Source organism: Lissotriton helveticus, chromosome 1_1 (assembly GCF_964261635.1).
Source record: "Lissotriton helveticus chromosome 1_1, aLisHel1.1, whole genome shotgun sequence".
In the NCBI taxonomy this organism is placed as follows: Eukaryota; Metazoa; Chordata; class Amphibia; order Caudata; family Salamandridae; genus Lissotriton; species Lissotriton helveticus.
The window spans coordinates 1,593,375,624-1,593,395,823 of record NC_136057.1 but is presented as its reverse complement, the minus strand read 5'-3'; the positions used below and the strand labels follow the sequence as shown (position 1 = coordinate 1,593,395,823).

The 20,200-nt window shown below is 44.6% G+C and overlaps 1 protein-coding gene across 2 annotated transcripts in view; it reads right to left on the bottom strand.

The window, feature by feature from the left end:
• Window positions 1–20,200, bottom strand: part of ESPL1 (extra spindle pole bodies like 1, separase) — a 588,475-nt gene that overhangs the window by 259,043 nt on the left and 309,232 nt on the right. For both annotated transcript variants that reach the window (XM_078687592.1, XM_078687600.1), the window contains 2 exons: window positions 18,139–19,256; window positions 17,266–17,671 (listed from right to left, as the gene is read on the bottom strand). In XM_078687592.1, the coding sequence (XP_078543718.1) occupies window positions 17,266–17,671; window positions 18,139–19,256 (1,524 nt within the window). The remainder of the gene's footprint in view (window positions 1–17,265; window positions 17,672–18,138; window positions 19,257–20,200) is intronic.

The following is a 20,200-nucleotide window of genomic DNA, read 5'->3' as shown; positions in this document are numbered from 1 at the left end:
CAGACATCAAGGAAGCTAGGTAATCTGTCAACATATTACTTGAAACATCGGTAATACTTCGGGGTCTAGGAGTACCCCACATATTAGGGGGGCGGCCGAATACGACCTCATACGGGGACAGACCTGACCTGGAATGTGCGACCATGCGCATATAAAATAAAGCGACTGGCAGAGCTACCAGCCAGTCCACACCTTTTTCTTTGCATACCTTGGCGATACGAATTTTCAGAGTCTGGTTATGTCTCTCTACGAGACCGGCTGCTTCAGGATGGCGTACACAATGGAACTTCCACTGGTACCCTAACAACAGGAAAACATGCTTCATGAGTTCAGATGAGAATGGTTGGCCGTTGTCAGAATATACGACTCTAGGGAGTCCATAACGAGGGAAAAACTCACGAACCAGCTGCTTGGCAGTGGTCGCGGCTGTGTAATCTGGGACTGGATATGCTTCTGTCCACCTGGACAAAGCGCATACAACTACAAGGACATACTTGAAACCTCGACATCGCTCCATCTGAATATAATCCATCTGGAGGACTTCAAAAGGGTGGTCAGGAGGCTGGAATCCACCTTGTTCCACCGGGACACTTTTACCTGGATTAAACTGACAACATATCATACAGGTACGGACTTTCTGCTTGGCTGCAGCTCGTAAATGCTTGTTGAACCAAATGTTCTGGATACTGTCTAACATAGCTTTTTCTCCTAAATGTGCTGGACTATGTGCGGTATTAATAATGACTTGAACCATAGAGTCGGGGAGAAACCATGTGGCTCTACCCTTCGTTAACCATCCTTGATCTGTCTGGACCCCTCCTTGTTCGGACCATTTCTTGATTTCTTCGGGAGTAGCATGTAACTGGATATCTATGACATCTTGTGTAGGGTCCTTAACTGTCATGCATGTATTCGGATCTGGAGTATGTGTCTGATTAACTGGAATGTCTGGAGTCTGTGCTGTAAGCTTGGCTGTGCGATCTGCTAGATCATTACCTTGGGAAATGATGTCAGTAACTTTCGTATGTGCTTTACATTTCATGATAGCGATAGATGTCGGTAAGTGTATGGCATCTAACAGAGCTTGAATAAGGAGACCATGCTGAATCTTGGTTCCATGAGAAGTCATGAAACCTCTCTCCTGCCAGAGCACTCCGAAGTCGTGTACGACTCCAAATGCGTAGCGTGAATCTGTGTAAACATTAACTTTCTGGTTCTTGGCGTGTATACAGGCTTGTGTCAGAGCAACTAGCTCTGCTGCTTGAGCGGACAGAGTGTCAATACGGTGTGTCTCAATAACTTCAGTGTCAGTAGTCACTGCATACGCGGCGACTAGTTCTCCTGTACTTGTTCTCATACATGAACCATCCACATAAAGTGTCAGGTCGGGATCTAGTAATGGAATATCTGACAGATCTTGTCTTGGCTTTGTCGTAATGTTAACTACTTCCACACAGTCATGTGTGGCAGAATTCGAAGTAACTGAGGGTAACAGTGTAGCAGGATTCAGGATGTTGCAGCGTCTGATTTCTGTGTGTGGCTGGAACAGTGTCAATTCATAACCTGTTAAACGTGCAATTGTCAAGTGCTGAGTCTGTGTTCGGTTTAAAAGAACTTCCACGGAATGTGGAACTTGTACTGTCAAGGTATGTCCTAAGACTATGGAATCACTTTGTCTGATAGCTAGTGCTGTGGCTGCAACTGACTTGAGGCACGCAGGCAGAGCCTGGGCTACAGGATCTAATGTGCTCGAAAAATAAGCACAGGGCTTGTATTGTCCTGCTTGATCTTGTGTGAGAACAGATAATGCTGTACCTTCACGTTCTGTGACGAAAAGTGTAAAAGGCTTACTGTAGTTCGGTGTCGCTAGAACTGGAGCTTGGCATAGGGCTTTCTTTAACTCATTGAAACTAAGTGTATGTTCAGATGTCCAAGGGAGGACAGTCGATACGGCTGCCTCCTGTGTCGTTAACTGTATCAGTGGTTTGGCTAGAAATGCATACTGAGGAATCCATTGACGGCAGTAAGAAGTAAGGCCGATAAAAGCACGTACCTCCTTCTGGGTCTTGGGCTGAGGAAGACTCGCTATTAACTGGATACGGTCTGGTGTCAACTGCCTACCCCTCTTGGACAGTAAGTGTCCTAAGTAGACCACTTGCTGGACACAGAATTGAAGCTTAGAAGGGGACACCTTGTGCCCCATCTCGGCCAGGAAATACAAGACTGTAAGGGATGCTCGCTCGCAAGCACGTTCAGAACGGGCTGTGATCAGGAGATCATCGACATACTGGAGCAGGGCAGTGTCAGTTGGCATGTGAATGTTGTCTAGTTGTCTCTGGAGTGCTTGACTGTAAATACTAGGACTTTCTGTGAAACCTTGAGGAGCTCGTGTAAACATATAGCTCCTTCCATTTAAACAAAATCCGAAAAGGAACTGGCTGTCTGGATGAATAGGGACACTGAAAAATGCGTTCTTGAGGTCGATTACAGTGAAGAACGTGGCTTCGGAATCAATGGCTGTCAATAGGGAAGAGATATCTGGGACAACTGGGTACTGAGGAATAATACATTTATTAAGCTCTCGTAGGTCAATCACTAATCGATATACTGGGGGTGCATTAGGATCGGTACGTTTCATGACTGGAATGATCGGAGAATTACATACATTGGAGTCAGTTTCTACAACCACTCCTTGGGCCATGAGCTCGTCAATAATTTTGGATAAGGCTGCTATAGCCTCAGGTGGCAATCTGTACTGTCTGATCCGTGGTAAAACTACACCTGGCTTGAGAGTCACACGATAGGGTGTGATTTGCATGTAACCTACATCAGTTGGACCTTGCGCCCATAGATGCTGTGGAACATTAGACAGCCTTGAATCAAAATCTCGTAATACATAGTGACCCTTAAAGTCACGTAGGAACAATCGTATTCCCTCTGGGGAACAGCATATAACTGCACCTAACTCTTTCAGTGTCTTAATGCCTAACAGGTTTTCTGGACATGACTTAGTAAGTAACAGATCAGTAGTACGGGACAATGGACCTACTTCTAGAGTAACTGGCTTTGAAATCTCATTTACGATAGGTTTTCCTGAAAATCCAAGGGAAACATTTCTTGAGCCTGAGAGCGGAGCCCCTGGAACTTCGGCGTGACTAATTGTGGTCCTACTTGCCCCTGTATCAATCAAGAACTTTCTGTCTTTCCCTAATACTTGACTGTGAACATAGGGACCTTCTTGATCTACAGGTATCTCGATGAGAGGCAAGCCTACCTCCCTCTCTAGGCTGTTTCATGAATACTGCTGGTACTCTGGATACTCAGACTGTGCATACTGGTACATCTGCTGTGTAACGTGCTGTGTTGCAGCAATAGGCTGCGGTGCGGTAACTGTCTGTGGTGCATTCTGTGGCTGAGGAATCTGTGAAACTTGTTCTTGTCTAGGCGGACGTGGTCTTTCTTTAGTCTTACCGGTAGCTATGTTGTGTTTCAGAACTGCACACTCGTTTATAAAATGACCTGGTTGTTTACAATAATTGCAGTTCCCTTTAACGGGAGCTGCAGGATGACTGGCTTGATTTGGACCCCTCTTCTGACTGTCTTGAGGAACAGATTGTGCAACTAGTACTTTCATTTTCGTGTCTTTCATACGTTTTCTCTCGTGTTCTTGCTCTTCTCTGATTCTGTTCTGGTGGTATTGAAGCATCTGCAACATCTGGGACGGGGTATTAGCTTGCCAGGTACTTTCAACCTTCAGAACTCGATTTTTAATTTGTGGACTTGAATTCTCGACTAATTTAGTAACAAAAAGGTGAGGGTATGACTCACTACTTGTCTTGAGGCCACTGTTGATGCTAAAACATTTTTCAAATCTAGAATAAAAATCACTAATATCCTCATCTTGCTTCTGTTTACAGGCTGAGATTGCATCCCAGTCTTCTTTTCTAGTTGTCAATAATCTGGGTAAAACTTGAATCAATAATTCAGGTAATTCTTTACATTTATCCCCGAGACCGGTACCTGGTACTCGTGCCTTGTCTTCAGCTTCTAGAACTGCCCAATCGATCTTTTTCTCTCCCACCTCCCATTCTTTTTCCTTGAGTTTTTCATACACCCCTGCGGGCAGCAGAACCTTTAACATTTTAATTATATCTGGATACGTGTATTCTCCCATACGGAGCATGTCTTTTAATTCTCTATGGAACCCTGCTGGATCTTTGTCATGACAGGGAATTAATTTCTTCATCTCCAGAAGTTCCATCTTTGTGATCGGAGTGTATACAAACACTCGTTGCATTTCGCCACCCGTTCCTCTAACTGGGTGGACTTCTCGTAACGGATTCTGTCTCTCCATGTAAAATGGTTTACTTTCTGGGGGTGAGACATGAACAAAATGCGGGTTCAGAAACGTTCTATATTTGTGGCGCTGTTCTAGAATGACACTAATTAAATCGGTACCTAGACCTTTCCATCTATACTGGAGTAACTCGTTCAGGATATCATGTAACGGGCCTGGATCAGAGTGTTGACCCTCATACAATGTAATGAGGTACTGGATCATATACATACCCACCAGTCGTTGCTCGGCTGGGGGCAGTTTCAGAAACATTTGTGCCACTATTTCGTCTGGAAAAGTGGTAGAATCAGTAATCCATCGGACTGCTGATCGGGCTAGTTCTTGTTCATGCATAGTACTTAACTCACTGTAACCGATTCGTGATTTCAGAATGTGATCGGTAGCTTAAAACACTTGTTCTAGTGAACCTTGTTCTGGTGCTGGATGGTGGAAAATAGACTTGTGTTCTAGGCGTAAATGGCGATCTGGAAATCTAGGTTTTCCTACATACGCTATTCTGGCGGGATCCTCGTCCTCTACCTCTTCGGTATCAGAGTTACTTTCTTTCTCGCTTACTTGTGCTGCTTTACGTTGTTCGTGTAACTTTATTATTTCTTTACGGATTTTCTTGTACATACTCTCCACAGCACCGACGGTCTTGTGCTTACCCTCGGCTATATTATCACTCCACCTTGTCAGGGTTCTCATTTCAGCCGGATCTTTAGACGGGTAATCTTGTTCTCTTATTAGACAATTGATTAGAAACTTTAATATCATGAGCTGGATCTCGGCTTTCCTTTGAGACATGGCCTCGCTAATGCTTTCTGGATCATCCCCTGTACGGATGAAACGATATATTCTGTCTAGATCTTCTTTCATATTCGGTAAGGTGACTAGATACTCGGTCACCTTTCTTACGCGGAATGAATATAGAACCATATTATCCTCGCCTGGGACTGGATCATAGCCGCATTCGGCAAGGGATTTTCTTATTTCTGCTACAGACTGATGTCTTGGCGTACGCTGTGACGCTTGTGCATGTAATTCGGCTGTCGTTAAACGCTTGTGCGGCGGCGGGGTTCGAGGAGGACCTCCCCCTGCGGCCCCTGAACTAGAGTCGTCTACTGAGGCTCTTCGTCCTGGCAGAGTGGGAAATGGAAATGTAGGCTGGACTTGTATGGCGGGCTGGACCGGGGGTACCGTAACAGGTACTCCGGTGTCTGGAGGAGCGGGAAGTGCCTGATTTACAGGGACTGGCGGAGCGCGAACAGGATTTGCATATTCTGGGACTGTGTCGTCCAAATAGGACGAAATAAAAATATCAGCTGCGGTCTGTTTGTGACGTAGCTTGGTCGGAACTAATGGTGGCGGGAAATTACTGGATGCCTCTGGGGTCGCTTTTGGCAAGCCCTCGGCAAAGAGAGGATACATACCCCTAATAAGGGCATGCCTCTGTCTGTCTGTTCGGCTTTGACTTGTTCACCTATCTCGATTAGTTCTTTTTCTTGTGCTCGTTCTAAGGATTCTCTACTTAATTCTGACTTTCTGATTTCCTTTTCAGTTCTTTTATGAGCTTCTTTACGCCATAACTCGATGGCATCTTTCTGTGACTGTCTGGCTTTCTTTTTCCATAATGCCTCTTCTACTCGCATGATGCACTCGGCATCCCATGTACCCGATACGGGCCATCTATACTTTTCTTCTAACTGTTTGGTATACTCTACCCATAAATCTAGATATAATATGGCACTTATGCCATGCTTCTGATACATAAAATGACCTGGACTGTCCCTAGGCGGAACTGGAACTGCTGCTTCCAGCAGACCCTTTCTGGTTTTTAACTGACGTAATTTCGAAAAGAGCGGCATGACTGAACTATAGTCTAGACACAATACAATACACAATAAACACGATACTTATTCCCCATTCATACCGCGACATTAAAATACATGAAGAACATTTAAAAATAACAGTTCGAACAGAAATACTACCTGAAATACGGAACACAGAATACATGAATTTTCTCGAGAACAGAACTGACTAGAACAGAGACTAGATGCACTGCTGAAACAGTACGAAACTTACCGGTCTCATAAAGAGACACGTCAGGACCCGCATCCACCGAAGTGGACACTTCGTTTGTGGGACTGGGTACCACCAACCCACGGACCAGAGTCAATTAGATTGACCCTGTCTAGATACTACCCCAGTAATGGTACTCACCGGGCAGCAAGAACGGAAGGCCTCGGACTGGACTGGACTGCTTCGATACCGGACGGACAACGAACTTCGGACTTCAGTTACGGGTGGACCTCCGGATACCTCGGACCTTGGACTCTCGGCTTGGGCTCTGGTCGGGACTCGCCGCGTTCCTCCACCGTCTCGTCTGGATGCTGGACCGCCTCCTCCGTCTCCTCCGTGGGCCTGAGGGATACTTGAAGCAGAAATATCTGCCGGTGCGCAGAAGGGTTCCGTCACGACTGCAGAGGGTCAGGGGGTCGGCGTGGCTTCACCGACGCGTGGGGAAAGGGCAAGTCCCTGTTCGGGCGCCATTATGTGGTAAATAAATAAATAATACCCTATTTTTGAATGTATAAATGAATAACAGATAGCTCAATAAATAAGAGTCAAGATTCGAGGTAGTAGGAGTTTCGCAGGTTTATTACAGCATAAAGGACAGGAACAGGACAACCTGCATAGGAATAGGATGACAGGGCCCAGCAGCGCTGCTGGTGTCAGGAGCGGGACAAGGGGAACGGAGAAGATTTTTTAATAACAGTGCATGAGCATATATACATAACGCAAACACATAGCATTACATTGCAATAGGCGTAGCAGTGGGTGGAGCAAAAGGCGTGACGCGTAGCAGTCGCGAAACATAAGGGGGAAAAGAGGTGTAACAGGGCGTATACATAGACATGTGATGCAAACGTAACAGAATATGTCATGAATGGGGCGGAAACCATGGAGGGGGCTACCTAAGGAGCCGGGACCTCTAACCTGATGGTGCGCGCAAACTAGCAATGACGTGTTACTAGGAGAAGCTGGGGGCTATGAACTCTGTGCTAAGAGCAGAGACTGAAGTCTGGAGAGTCAGGGCGACATGTACCTAAACAGTATCTAGTATCTGATGTTTAGAGAACATGTTGATATAAACTAGAAGTCAGGAGAGGAAAGGCTAACTTGATTCTAAGACTGGACCATGCATTATTCTACATGTAGTGCGTGATGAAGAATACTAAATGACCATTAAATGCAGTATTCTCTAACGTGGAGCCGAAAAGGCTAGACAATGACGGAAACTATTGATGCAGTTCAGTAGCTTAGGAATGCAGAGAAGGAGGACTGAACTGATAACTGGAATCATAACATATTTTTGGCAGACTCAGAGGCAGAGCCAGCCTGAACCGGGCACTGTGAGGCAGGAAGTAAGTGAAGGGTCGAGGATACAGGTGGGGGCTGTATCGCTCCTTAGCGAGGTTTCAGGAGACAGGAGCTGAATCTGGTGTCCAGGTCCTTTTGAGGCCTAGAGACGGGGACTTTATAATGGAATAACGTGCACACTGAGAAACGTGGCAACGTAGCTTTACATAGGCCTGATATTCGTAGTATTCACGAGAACTGGAAACTGGCATACTAGAGGTGGACACAACTGTAATTGCGTCATTAATCGAACATGGGGAATACATATGCATATTTAATCATGCACACATAACATATGATGGATGACACGTAGGGACACTGAACATGGCAAAATTTACTTTTCCACAGAAGCATCCCAAAATCTAGACGAGATGGGCCAAATACTGGGGCCTATCCCCAGAGCCTATAATCCTAACAGGAATACATACAGCAACATCGACACCGGACGATGCTAGATAGTGGTGGGTGTGAGGGGACTACATATGTGTCAATTAGGGCGAGAAGGAATGTGGTTTTGGTGCAGCATATAGGGTTTGGGATAAAAATGTTCACGTTGTATTGTATTATATAACTTTCATGTATGAAGAACAAACGAGGTGTCAACATCTTTATTATGTGGTGTAACATTGCGATCGCTTCCTGTGTTGGGGAGCTCCGAACAGTATGTGACTATTGACAATAAAATTTGTTTATAAAAGAAAACAGAAGGGAGGCTTGGATGATAAAGCCTGAAGCTCACTCTCCCTTCTGGCAGATGAAATTGCCACTAAAAAGGCTGTTTTGATCATGATCAGCCAAAGGGGACAATTATGCAAGGGCTCGAAAGGAGCACACATGAGGAAGGGGATAACCAAATGAAGGCCCCACTAAGGCATTATGAATGGGGCCAATGGAAACATATGTACAAGGGGTTTCAAGAATCTATCTACAATGGGTGATTTAAATAAGGAGGGTTTGTTTGGCGGTCTCAGAAAGGGAGAAAAAGCTTAAAGATGTCCTTTCAGGGTGCCCTGAGCACAGCCTTGCTGGGCAAGGATAAAAATAGCAACACATTAGAAAGGGAAGAAGACCGGGTCAATAGACTTTGCTGTACATCAAAAAAAACTTGTTCCACCGGCAGAAGTATACAGTCTTGGTGGAGGGCTGCCAAGATAACATTGCAGACTTCAGGAGGAAGGTCAATAGCTGTCAACTGTCGCAGCTCAATCTCCACACAAGACTCGGATGGTCAGAACGAACTGCGCTCTCATCCACGCAGGGGTTGTGCAAACACGCGCAGCTCGATGGCTGGGATAGGGCTGTCATGGTTGAAAGCACCACAAATTGAGCATAAGGCAGACTGGGGACAGGGGGCAGAAGAGACACAGGGGTTCCTTAAAGCGCTCCAGAGCCATGTCTGCGCCGTCTCCGCAGAGAACGGTGCCATCATAGGGCATGTCCATGAGCGAGGCGTGGACATCCTCTGAAAAGCCAGATGTTCTCAACTAGGTGTGGCGTTCATGGAAATCACTCTGCTCAGCGAGTCGGTTGCGTCTAAACCACACTGAATAGGGAACTTTGCTGCATCTCTCCTGTCTGATTAATGCTTGAGAGAGGATGACCCCGGTCACCCTCATGACCTGTGGTAGCACGTGTGCAGCAGTTTCTCACAGAGTGGGAATAACTGCCCAATGAGCATGCCATGTTCACCAACCGCAATGCAAGGCTGGCGCCGAAAATATTTTCTTGCCCCAACTATCCAGCCTCTAGTATTCTCTGTCCGGGGTAGCAGCAGGGAACACCACGGAAAGTGGAGGCTTGGCCCACAAAGCTCTGTGTTGTGGTGGGTAGAGAGGAAGTTTGGGTTGCTCAGGGCAGAGCGGTGGTGGCAGGCAATGGTCCTGTTCACAAGAAACCCTGTGCTGGGCTTGGACTAGGTTTCCAGAAGGACGTCCATGAGGGCTTCGTTTAATGGGAGCAAAGGTTCCAAAGAGGAAGCGCCTGGCTGTAGCAACTATCAAAGATGTTAGTCTTGACTGCCACTGTGGCTAGCTGAAGGTTGAGGAACTCAGCTGCCATGCGCACCACCACAGCATAAGATGCACCCTTCTCAGTAGCCACGGAAGGAGGAGAAAGCATGTAAGTGTCTGGGAAGTTATCCAGACCACTGGCATCACCCAATTCCTCATACCAGTCCATGTCTTGGTCGTACTGCTGGCATTCTAAAAGGTGCAGTGACCCGCTCATTCTTCACACAAGCCTGGCCTGTTCGAATAAGTCTGAAGGAACTACATAGGACTAATGGGCACTGAGGCGAAATCTGCATTGGTCGACACTGAGGCAGCTAAATATCATCAGGCAATAGAATATGTCTGGCTTCGCCGATGGACGCATCGGCTAAGGGCACAGTGGCACAACTGGCACCGGGGGGATTTGGAGGAGGGCCATTGGTGCTGGGGCTTAAGTCGCAAGCGTTGAAACAAAGGGAGACCACACTGACCCAATAGGGCTCAAATGCGCACTGAAGGAGTAAGGCAATGAGACCCCATGGCCTCATAAAATTCTCTACGTTGAGCAGGACCACTCCTCCCCTGCCCGGAGAATAGAGCAGCCCCGCCCACCCATTCGTGGCAAAGCAGCAGGACACGAAACATAAAATGACAATAACTCTAAGTTTGTCATTTTAGGTTTCTCACTGCTTAAAAGCAGTGGGGTTACGCTCCTCCACCACAGCGGAGGGGCCGTCCCTGATGTAGAAACAGATCTTCCCGCCACAGAGAAAAGGTTCTTAAACACCAACAAAGAAACTGCTCGGGTCACATGAAAATCGTTGAAATAGCTTTAGAATTTCTCACTACTATCCTATTTGAAAGAAACCTTGTACATGTCCTGAATTGATAGAGTGGGATTCTCATCAACGCTGGGAGCCGATTTTACAGCTATTCAAAAAAGAGCCTTAAAGGATAAAAGCTGCAAGCTGGCTTTATGAATAAGCGATTAGTTTAGACAGGGCCACATTAATCTCAGAAGGAATTGGACAGTTAATTAGGAAGGGGTTGAAACATTCATTCCATTCAATAAATCCGTTTTGCAGCGACAGTTCAACAAAAATTAAAAAGTGTGACCCTACATGTCCTGATGATTTCCAGATATACCCCTGTGTAGAACAGGCCTGATTTAGCCAGGTGCAGAAGAAATGGGAAGACCGGTTTCCAGTAAGCGAAAAGGTCAAACGTTTTCGGTCTTCCACTTTAATGAATACCTTCTGTCCTTAAACTTAGTAGCGTGGATGGTTAATGATGAAAAGAAAAAAACACCCCATGATCGTGAACTAAGTATTAAGTTAAAATAGAAAACCGTATTATGTTGCAGTGTGACACATTTTGAGACATATGAATTCACCCCATTACATTATACAGAAATGACTGGTTCCTTAAACTGAGCTGCACAAGTGCTTAATTATCAAAACAAAAAATCATACCCAACAATATGAATTTTGAAAGATCAACAACAACAACTTATTCAAACTAATCGAACAAGTTACTTACATTGGTAATGCACTTTCTGGTAGAGACTATATAGCTACAGATTTCTGACCTTTTAAATATTTCCCCTAGCACAGGGCAGGATACGGAAACTCCTCAGCAGTACCTTGGCACCCATTAGGCGACGGCGTGCGGCACTGTACGGGTGCCATTCGGATCTGGAAATGACATGCGGAACCGATATAGATGCAAATCCCGCGCACAGACGTCAGTTGATTTCAAGGCAGTCCGTGCCCCCAGAAGTAAACCACCAGCAGAGCAAATTAGTTGTGAGCAGTGTGTAGATTCCTTTACTTGGGATCTTATTAATGGATGGAGGCAAAGCACAGAAGTGGGAGGTTCGGTGAGAAATCTGCAGTTAGATAGTCTCTACCAATGTTCCCTCTAATTATTTTCCCCTGTGAGCGCCAACAGTGTTTTTGTGGGCGCAATTTAGTGTGTGCAGTAAGGATCCACTAAGTGAATTACTTCTGTGGGGTGGTGGGAGAGCCTACTAATAGGTTTGAGGCTGAAGAGGCCCATCAATAAGAATTATTAAAAATCAGTTGGCGAATGAGAAGCAAGGATGTCCACGCTTGCTTCTAATAACCTAGTTCTAAAATTAAGACTCTTAATTTGCTCCCATGAAAGACCAAATTGCTTGCCAGAGGGTGGCAAAATGTTTATTTTTTGCTATTTGCAAACTAGCATCTGCCTGCTAAACCTCCCAAAAAGGGGCAACCACCAAAAAAGATATTCCAGAGTCGTGCCAGGTTGGTGCAAAAAAACAGCCGCGAGTGGAGACTGTAGTGACAACGGTGGAGGTGGTTCTCTTCTCAAAATGTAAAGATACTCTCTGGTCCTGGCTGCAGCCCAGGCAATCCCCATCCAATTAGGGAGAAAGGAGAGAACAGCAGAGTAAAGGTTATCTTTTGGTCTTCGCATCGGAGTTGTTCATCAGGGTTTATTAAGGGCAAGTGGGTTTATTGGAGGGCAGCCAACCATGTCCCTCATGCCAGTAAAAACGAATATCGCCAGTGACACGCTATTGAGCAAGTTTACTCAGTCCAATTCCATATTATTAACAGTCTACTGATTCACAGATGTGATACAATGAGACTGCACAGTGAAAGAACGCTACTAATGGTCACCAGACCACTACAATGTGACTTTCCCTCACTGCACACTTGTAAACGTTCATCCTGGTTTTCATTACATAGATTTTCTTAAACCAATACATGCGATAGAACACAATTACACGAATCTTATATGCAGGAGTATGTGTGGCACTATTCTATTTAATACAGTTATTGAGGAAGCAAGAGGCATTATCAGCCTTTCGATGCTTTACTGCTCATGAGCTATAGCCTTTCCACTCATTCTGCTATGGGAATACATAGTATATTATGCTCTGCGTATCTGCTATCTACATATGTACTTCACAAATATAAAGTCAGGTTGTCTGACATCCCTCCTTTAAAGTAGAGCACACAGTTTGAAGACAAGTGTGGCCAGATAAATGTGGGGTCACACAAGTGATTCAGCCTTTTCATTACTGAAGCCCTTGCTCTTTACAAGCATTAATGGGTAACAGCGTCGGGGGAAGACGTGCTTGACCAAACAGTAAACAAGCATTGTCAAAGCCAATAGGTCTGTAATTGGCTGCTGGTCTTTTTGTTTTTTTAAATATTTATTTTGTTTTGTCACGGCTTTGTTAGGGTGTTGCAGGGACCTTGCCAATATAAAAGAATTGCCCAGAAGCAAAACTATTTTTGGGGCTCAAAAAGCACACATTGCCTTAGAAGTCTTGACCACAAAAGGGAATTATAATTTATGTGGATGTGCTCCTTGTAAAAAGCAGAAGACCATCACTGACTGAGATTAGCCAAAGGCTAAACTAGGCTGACCAGTGCTTATGCTCTCAGTCTAGTAGGGAGAAGAAAACGTGTGAATGACAACAGACCAACAGATGAAGAGGGTTGCTGGAAGCTACCTTAAAGTATGCATATATTAAAATGAAATCGAAACGTCTTGCCTTGCGCCAGACCTGAAAGTCATTCTCCCTATTGTACTCTAAACAGTCGTACATTTCTGAGAACAATCAGGTGTCTGGTTGGGTGAGTGGGAGAGGATCGTTGCTAAACACCAGCACATTTTCCATTTGAGCCACATGGTGCTACTATTCTCAAACGTGGGGTTTGTGGGAAATACAAGTAATCAACAAAAGCCCAAACTGTCCTTGCCATTGTTGTATCATTAGGCCATCTAACGTAGCAATGTTGCTTCTTGTCGATGCACTCAAATCTGTAAATTATCTAGAGCAATTAGAAACATTTTCAATAGGGAACAGGTGTAGTTTATCTGTTTCTTTATAACCGTTCCAAAGCACAGCCTATGAACTCATTGCAAACAGCAAAGTGCCAAATGTCAGCTTAACGTGATCGATACCACTAATCATTACAGAAACAAAATGATTAGATAGAGGACATAGCAATAGATTACCATTTACTTATCTTTAGGATTATACTACATGTGTGCAATCCCCAAATCTAAACTGTAGGAACCTGACAATTTATATTTTAAAGAACTCTTTAAAAAGCTTATTTAATCATTCAGTATCCATACACAAACGTCACTCATCATCCTATAAGGAGTACAAGTAAAAATGAAGTACCACTTGAAGATACCCATTGCTTAGTAATCAACACACTTTAAAAATATACCTAAACATGTCATTTTTTTGTACAGTCTAAATAGCATTCAGCTATTTAACAAATGTAGCAGGCAACATTTTATCATTTTAATCTCAGTGGTTGTGAAGACAAGGTCTCATCTTACCTTTTGACCAAGAAAAAGAAGCTCTGTGTTAATATTCAGTAAGAGGCACCTTAGCAGAATACTCTACAACAGCTATGAAAATAGGGCATAGACAGACGTTTTAAGGCAAGGCCAAAGTGGGCCCTGGCCGAAGATCCCCCTTATAGAGCCAACTCTCTCCTTGCTCTGATGACTGAATAATTCTCAACAAATTCTTTTAAATGAAGTTTTCCTTTAATGTATTTTTAACGTTGGTGATGTACTGGAGTCTATAACAGACAGTTAACAGAAAGGTTTGTTTTTAGGGATATTGATGATGAAAAACAGTTTCTTTTAGATCAAATAGAAACTCATATGAGAAATGCCAGGGGTCACAAAGATTATTAGCAAGAATATTAGTGAGCTGCTCCTGAACTATAATATTTAAAACACACATCACTATCGCTGAATATTAGATGTACATTGGACCACTGTGCCTATGCTGTATCAGTGACCTGGCCAAAGAGGGCATGAAAGAGCTGAAATGGAGGCAAATTCAAAGCGGTTATCAGGGGTCCCCAAAATACATTTGTGCCAGGGCCCCCAAAATCCCTAAGATGTCCCTGGGCATGGAAGTTGTTTTAGCTATTGGTGTTTGTTTACCTGTAATGTTGGAACTGCAGCAGAAAAGCGCCATACAAAAGGAAGCACATTAGAAATACTGTAGGAAAGCACTCCTTTTGACACTGTCACGCACCATGTTTTGCCTGGTACAGAATGGGATTTCTACTGGAAGTGCACTGGGTTCTTGCTAACTAGGTCCCCTGTGCCAGATCACTTTCCCAAAACTGTAAAATGGTCCACCACAATTGGCAATGCCTTTAGTACCCTCTAAAAGTCCATATTAAATGGTACCCCGGGCCTGAGACACTAAAGATGGTTCACCCAAGGGTTGCAGCAACACCTGAGCCACAAAAGGGACTCCTCACCAGACTCATGCAGGGCTGCTATTGCAGGCTGCATGTTTTGGTGCAAACCAAACTGAAAACACAACCTGACACATCCCTGTGTGCCAGGCCCCCTAACACTGCATGTAGTACTTGTAAATTACCCCTACACCACCAAGGCAGGGTGCTTGGTTTTACATGAGGGCCTACTTGCCTGCACAGGTTTGCCCCTGTGTTGGTCAGTTCCATTACTGCCAGTTCAAGTGGACAGGAAAGCCATTTTAGAACATATGCTGGATTCACTGAAAACAGGGATGTTTGGTATCAAACATCTCGTATTGATAAACCCACACTGATTCCAGTGTTGGATTTACCAGTACATGCACAAAGAGAACCTTCGAGGTGCCCACTGAAAACCTACCAGACTGCTCCCGGACTGGTTTCTGTCAGCCTGCACCAGATACACTGTTCTGGCCTCCTAGGGTGAGAGCCTCTGCTCTCAGGAGATCCAGAACAATAGTCTGCCCGGGAGAAGGGTGTCACACCCCCTCCAAAAGGATGACCTGCTGATCAGCCTTCCTAGGCCGGCAAGCTTCAAAGAGCTGAAGTCTTAGAAATGCAAATCCGTCTCCCCTCACAGGAGAGGAAACAGACCCCCCCCCCCTTGTTTAGAGCCACTTTGGCACCTGGACAGGTGGGAAGTTAGCTAGTCATGCCACCCCAGGTTAGTACCACCTCTAAGGTGGGCTAAACTGAGGAGGACACGACTTTTCAGAAGTAGCCATCTTTGTGATGGCTTACTTAGGATTTCTTGGACAGGGTTATGCCCACTTACCACAGGAAGTGATCATATAGGGGGCATAGGGACCCAAGGGTCAGTAGCCCATTGCCTACTAACCTACACTCCCCCAATGCCCCTAAATTCAGTATTTAGGAGCCTTTGGCACCAGAAGAACAGATCCTGCCGACCTTAAAAATTAAGGAAGAGAAGAGTATTATACTCAAAACAGAAGATCCAGCAAATTACTCTGCCCCAACCCTGCCAGCCTGCCTGCTGCCTTCGCTTATTGCACCAAAAGTCAGCTGTCCTGCGGCTGCTGAGTCTCCAAATCCCGGAAGACCTGTCAGTACTTCACCTAGGAACCAAGACCTCTTGAGAAGCAGTTTTGTGCTAGCTTTGTCCCTGGCAGAATTAGCACTCCGTCCTTTAGGAGGATGCCAAGAGGACATTACCATCTCTTGAGGAAGGTCGAAGGTTTTCAGTTGTCGCCGCTCATTTTCCAAGAATGAAGGGGGACATTGTGAAGGCAAGTATGAAGAACCTGTTGCTGTGACAGCAAGTCCTTTCGGAAGGGCTGCCTGATTGGACGACATATGCTCAAGCCCTGGAGTTCTGGATACCACACTCTCCATGGCCGAGATGGCATCCGGGAAAGACCACAAGATGCCCAACAGTGCCAGGAGCAGGACAGTTTCCTCAAGAAAGGAGTTCTGCTTTCTACGGCACTTTTAGTTAGAAAATCTTTTGGGAGATCTTTCCCGGTCACGGGACATGCCTGAGGAAGGGGAATTGTTCAGCAATCCTCAAGACAGTTAGCAAAAACAGTATTGCCTTCTGCTCTCTGGTAGCTTTTAGGTGCATTAAGGAATAGGAATCAAAGACTGAGGGGTCATATCTGGATCCAACAAAGGCCCATGCAGATGTCTTGTCAGTTCAACAAAAATATTTTACAGCATTTATTTCAGGATTTATACAATGAAATCTAAGGACATTTGACCTAGCTGCTGTAGAAAATCAAATTAATTTTGGCCATGAAATACTAAGAGCAGCTCCAAAATAACATAGGAGGTACAGTAAAAAAGAAACGGACAATTTGGGGCCTTTTATAATCCCAATTTCATCACATATGGCTCACACCGAGTCATGATTGATGCAAAACACACAAACTGTAAATCCTTTACTGGTGAAATGTCTCGAGGTCCAGTACGGAGCCAGGAGGATATTTATAAAGCAAGGAATCTGCAGGAAGACTTCATTGAAAGATGCTCTGTGCAATGGGATGCTCATGTGTAGGATGAACAGGACTGGAATGTAAAATTAAGTTTGTTAGGATTTTAGCCAGACATCAAGGGTTGGGCTTCCCATGAGGTTCTTTTCACACAAAGCAATTTCATTATCTTGGGCACACCAGTGAGCTCCAAAACAGACATTAAGCCCTACCACGACCCAGCCACATTTTTTACAATTGCTGTTTCTTACCTGTGGCAGGCTTGTCCTCTCCATCAGATCCTCTAAGAACCTCAAAGCTGATGTCAAACACATCCTCTGTCTCTTCTTGTATAACTCTCAACAACTCTACTTCATCTTGATGAAGGTGGGCCCGCCCCCGAGTCACCCTTTTGCTAGCAGTCAGAGTCTTCTTTTCTTCTGTAATTGTGTCGGTCTCCTTGCTAGCTGGCCTTCCTTTCCTGGGACATCGTTCAGGGTTGCTTTGGGAATGCTCTTCAACTCTACTTCTCTCTGCAGATTTCTTTGTGGTCCTTGCCCTGCTATTGGTCAGCTTGCCTTCCTTTTTATCAACAGGAAAAGCAGGGTTGGTCTTCGAAGTTTGCTCCTTTTCTTCTTTATCCAAGCCTTCTGAATCACTTTCATCACTAAATACCACCTGAAAAATAGTCCAAAAGGTGGTGTTAAATAAAAAAAAATGCTCACAGAGGAATACCCAAATAGCTGTAAATGGAGCTTTAAGTGATTATGAATGTCAGCAATGTACTTAGCATCAAAGACAAAACAAACAGCAGATGTTGTTGGATCCAACTACCCACTTCCAAATGGCAGCACAGGTTTCTCAAAATCATTACAGTTCGACACAAATGGCCAGTAGTCCAGGGGCGCCAACACAACATCACAAAATATACTACAATTTATCACTACATAATCCATTCACACTCTGTAAATACATTTCGAACAAAAACATATGGTGCATACAAAGCTGGTGTGGGGTGATATCTCTCCTCCACAAGAGGAAGATTGGATTTTTTAAAGTAGATCCAACCAGGACAGTAAGAACCATGTAGTATCCTACAGCATACACCAAAACTTTCAGATTAGCAATATCTGCTCACTTCTTACCTTGAGTCGGGACTTAATTTTCCGAGAAGCCTTTGGTGCCCTAGCAAGATGTTTGTCTGCTGGAAAAGATTCTTCATTGAAGACAGTAAACTGTGCTTTGGGTTGCAGAGCAGCAGGAAAACATTTCTGCACAGGAGTGTTAACATCAGACATGGACCTGATGGCAATGGTTGGAATCTCTGTATCTGAGTCATCCAATGAAAACGCATCCTTGAAATTTAATGGGCGAGGTACAACACGCTCTTTTGCTGTTGAGCCTTTCCTCTTCTGGCTGGTGGAGAGCACTAAGTTTTCACCCTTTACAACTGGCACAGCCTCAGTCAGACTAATTTTTATCTCAGGGTTTTTTTTGCTTCTCTTTTCTGTGGCAGAGGTGCATATTGTGGGTGGATTCCAAACCCACAGTGTAGAGAAAATGTCTGCCACTGGACCACCATTCCTAGAAGCCAAGTTATAAAGTGAAGTGACAGCGTTTGCAAGCAGAAGGTTAGCCTTGCAATGTTCAAGGCCATAAACACCACTAGAGGAAATAAAGTTCAGGCCAGCTTGAATGTACATGCTTATCATTTTGTGGTGTTTTGCACTAGAGTTCAAAGAGGCTAGATTGGTATAAAGCTGTGCTAAGAGTCGGTCTGCCAATCTTACAGTTGACAGCCCCTCATCACTTTGCTGACTGGAGTTTCTTGGGTCCTGAGAAAGGAAGTTGCACAGAACATTGGAGAAGCGGGATGAGAAACCAATACAGCGCTGTAGTGCAGCCCTCAAGAGACTAGAGCCGTCAGAGTGATTTCCAAAGGACACCTGCATTTCAGCAAACGTCATTGCCCACCGAGTGCATAACACAGATAGGGATAAGTCAGAACATAAAGGACAAGTGCATTTGTTGGGATGATATAGAAATCCTGGGTGCTTCTTTTGCTTCGATTTCAATACTGGCGAAGAAGAGAGTGCGCCCTCCTTGTCAACTGCTGCTACATCCACAAATTCTAGAGCACAGTACTTTAAGAATCCTTCTTCCTCAGAGGAGCCAATATGCCCTGCAGTAAATTCTTTACTTGTTGCTTTCCCCTTCTTCAACTTAATCTTTATTTTATCTTGCCGTTCATTAGACTTAAAAACTGCAGAGAGAAAAAGTAAAAATACAAAACAAAAATAGATTAGACTGTATGATATACTTTGTTGAACAGCTATTCAGAATTTGCCCCCAGCTTTTCTCATGAGCACTCGTTTACCATTTCTTCCAAATAGGTCTACTGATTGAAATGTTAATTACCTGTAATAGTTCTCGATCAAGGAAACCTTTATTAAAGTCATAAGCTCTGAATAGTCAAATGTATGCATGCATCTCGGGTCAGTGCTGGAGACAGCAGGAAAGACTAAGAATATGCCTCAGACTCCAGCACCAGATTGCCAAGCCTTCACAATGCCTGCCCACCTACATCACAGCAGGGTAAAAGGTAGCACAGAACGCCCACAATGCAGAAAGCTCCTGCAGCAAGCTCCTGGGTCGGTTCACAGTCGGAGGCCAAAGGAGGTTAGACCACCGCTCTTGGTTTCCTTCTTTTGAGGCTTGCAGTCGACAATTCTAAAAGACAGACTAAGAAGCAGCATAAAGGCCACTCCCGGACAAAAACTTGAATCGTACACGTCCTGACAGACTATGCGCTTAAGACAGAAAATTAAAACATGGAACAGTTGTTACAGGAGAAACTCTGGATGCACCTGTTCGGAGGGTTCATCCAACAATGGGTGTGGGAGTCAAATCTGAGCTGTAACATGGACATGCAAATTTAATAAGATTAACAAAACTTTCTTGGAATATTGTCGGTTTAATGACCCAGGGTAGCATTTATACATAATCATCATATGCATCATTTTGTTACAAGAAACCTGTGCGAAGAGCCACCTAAACCGGATGGTGGTCAGAGTTTCTGCTGTGCCTGTAATAGCAGTTCTCACCTATGGGGTCGAAAGACAGGTCTGCTTACCTGGCTCTCTGTAGCCCTTTATAGGTTTGTAAGAATATAAGTTACTTACCTCTAACTATGGTTATCCAGTATTG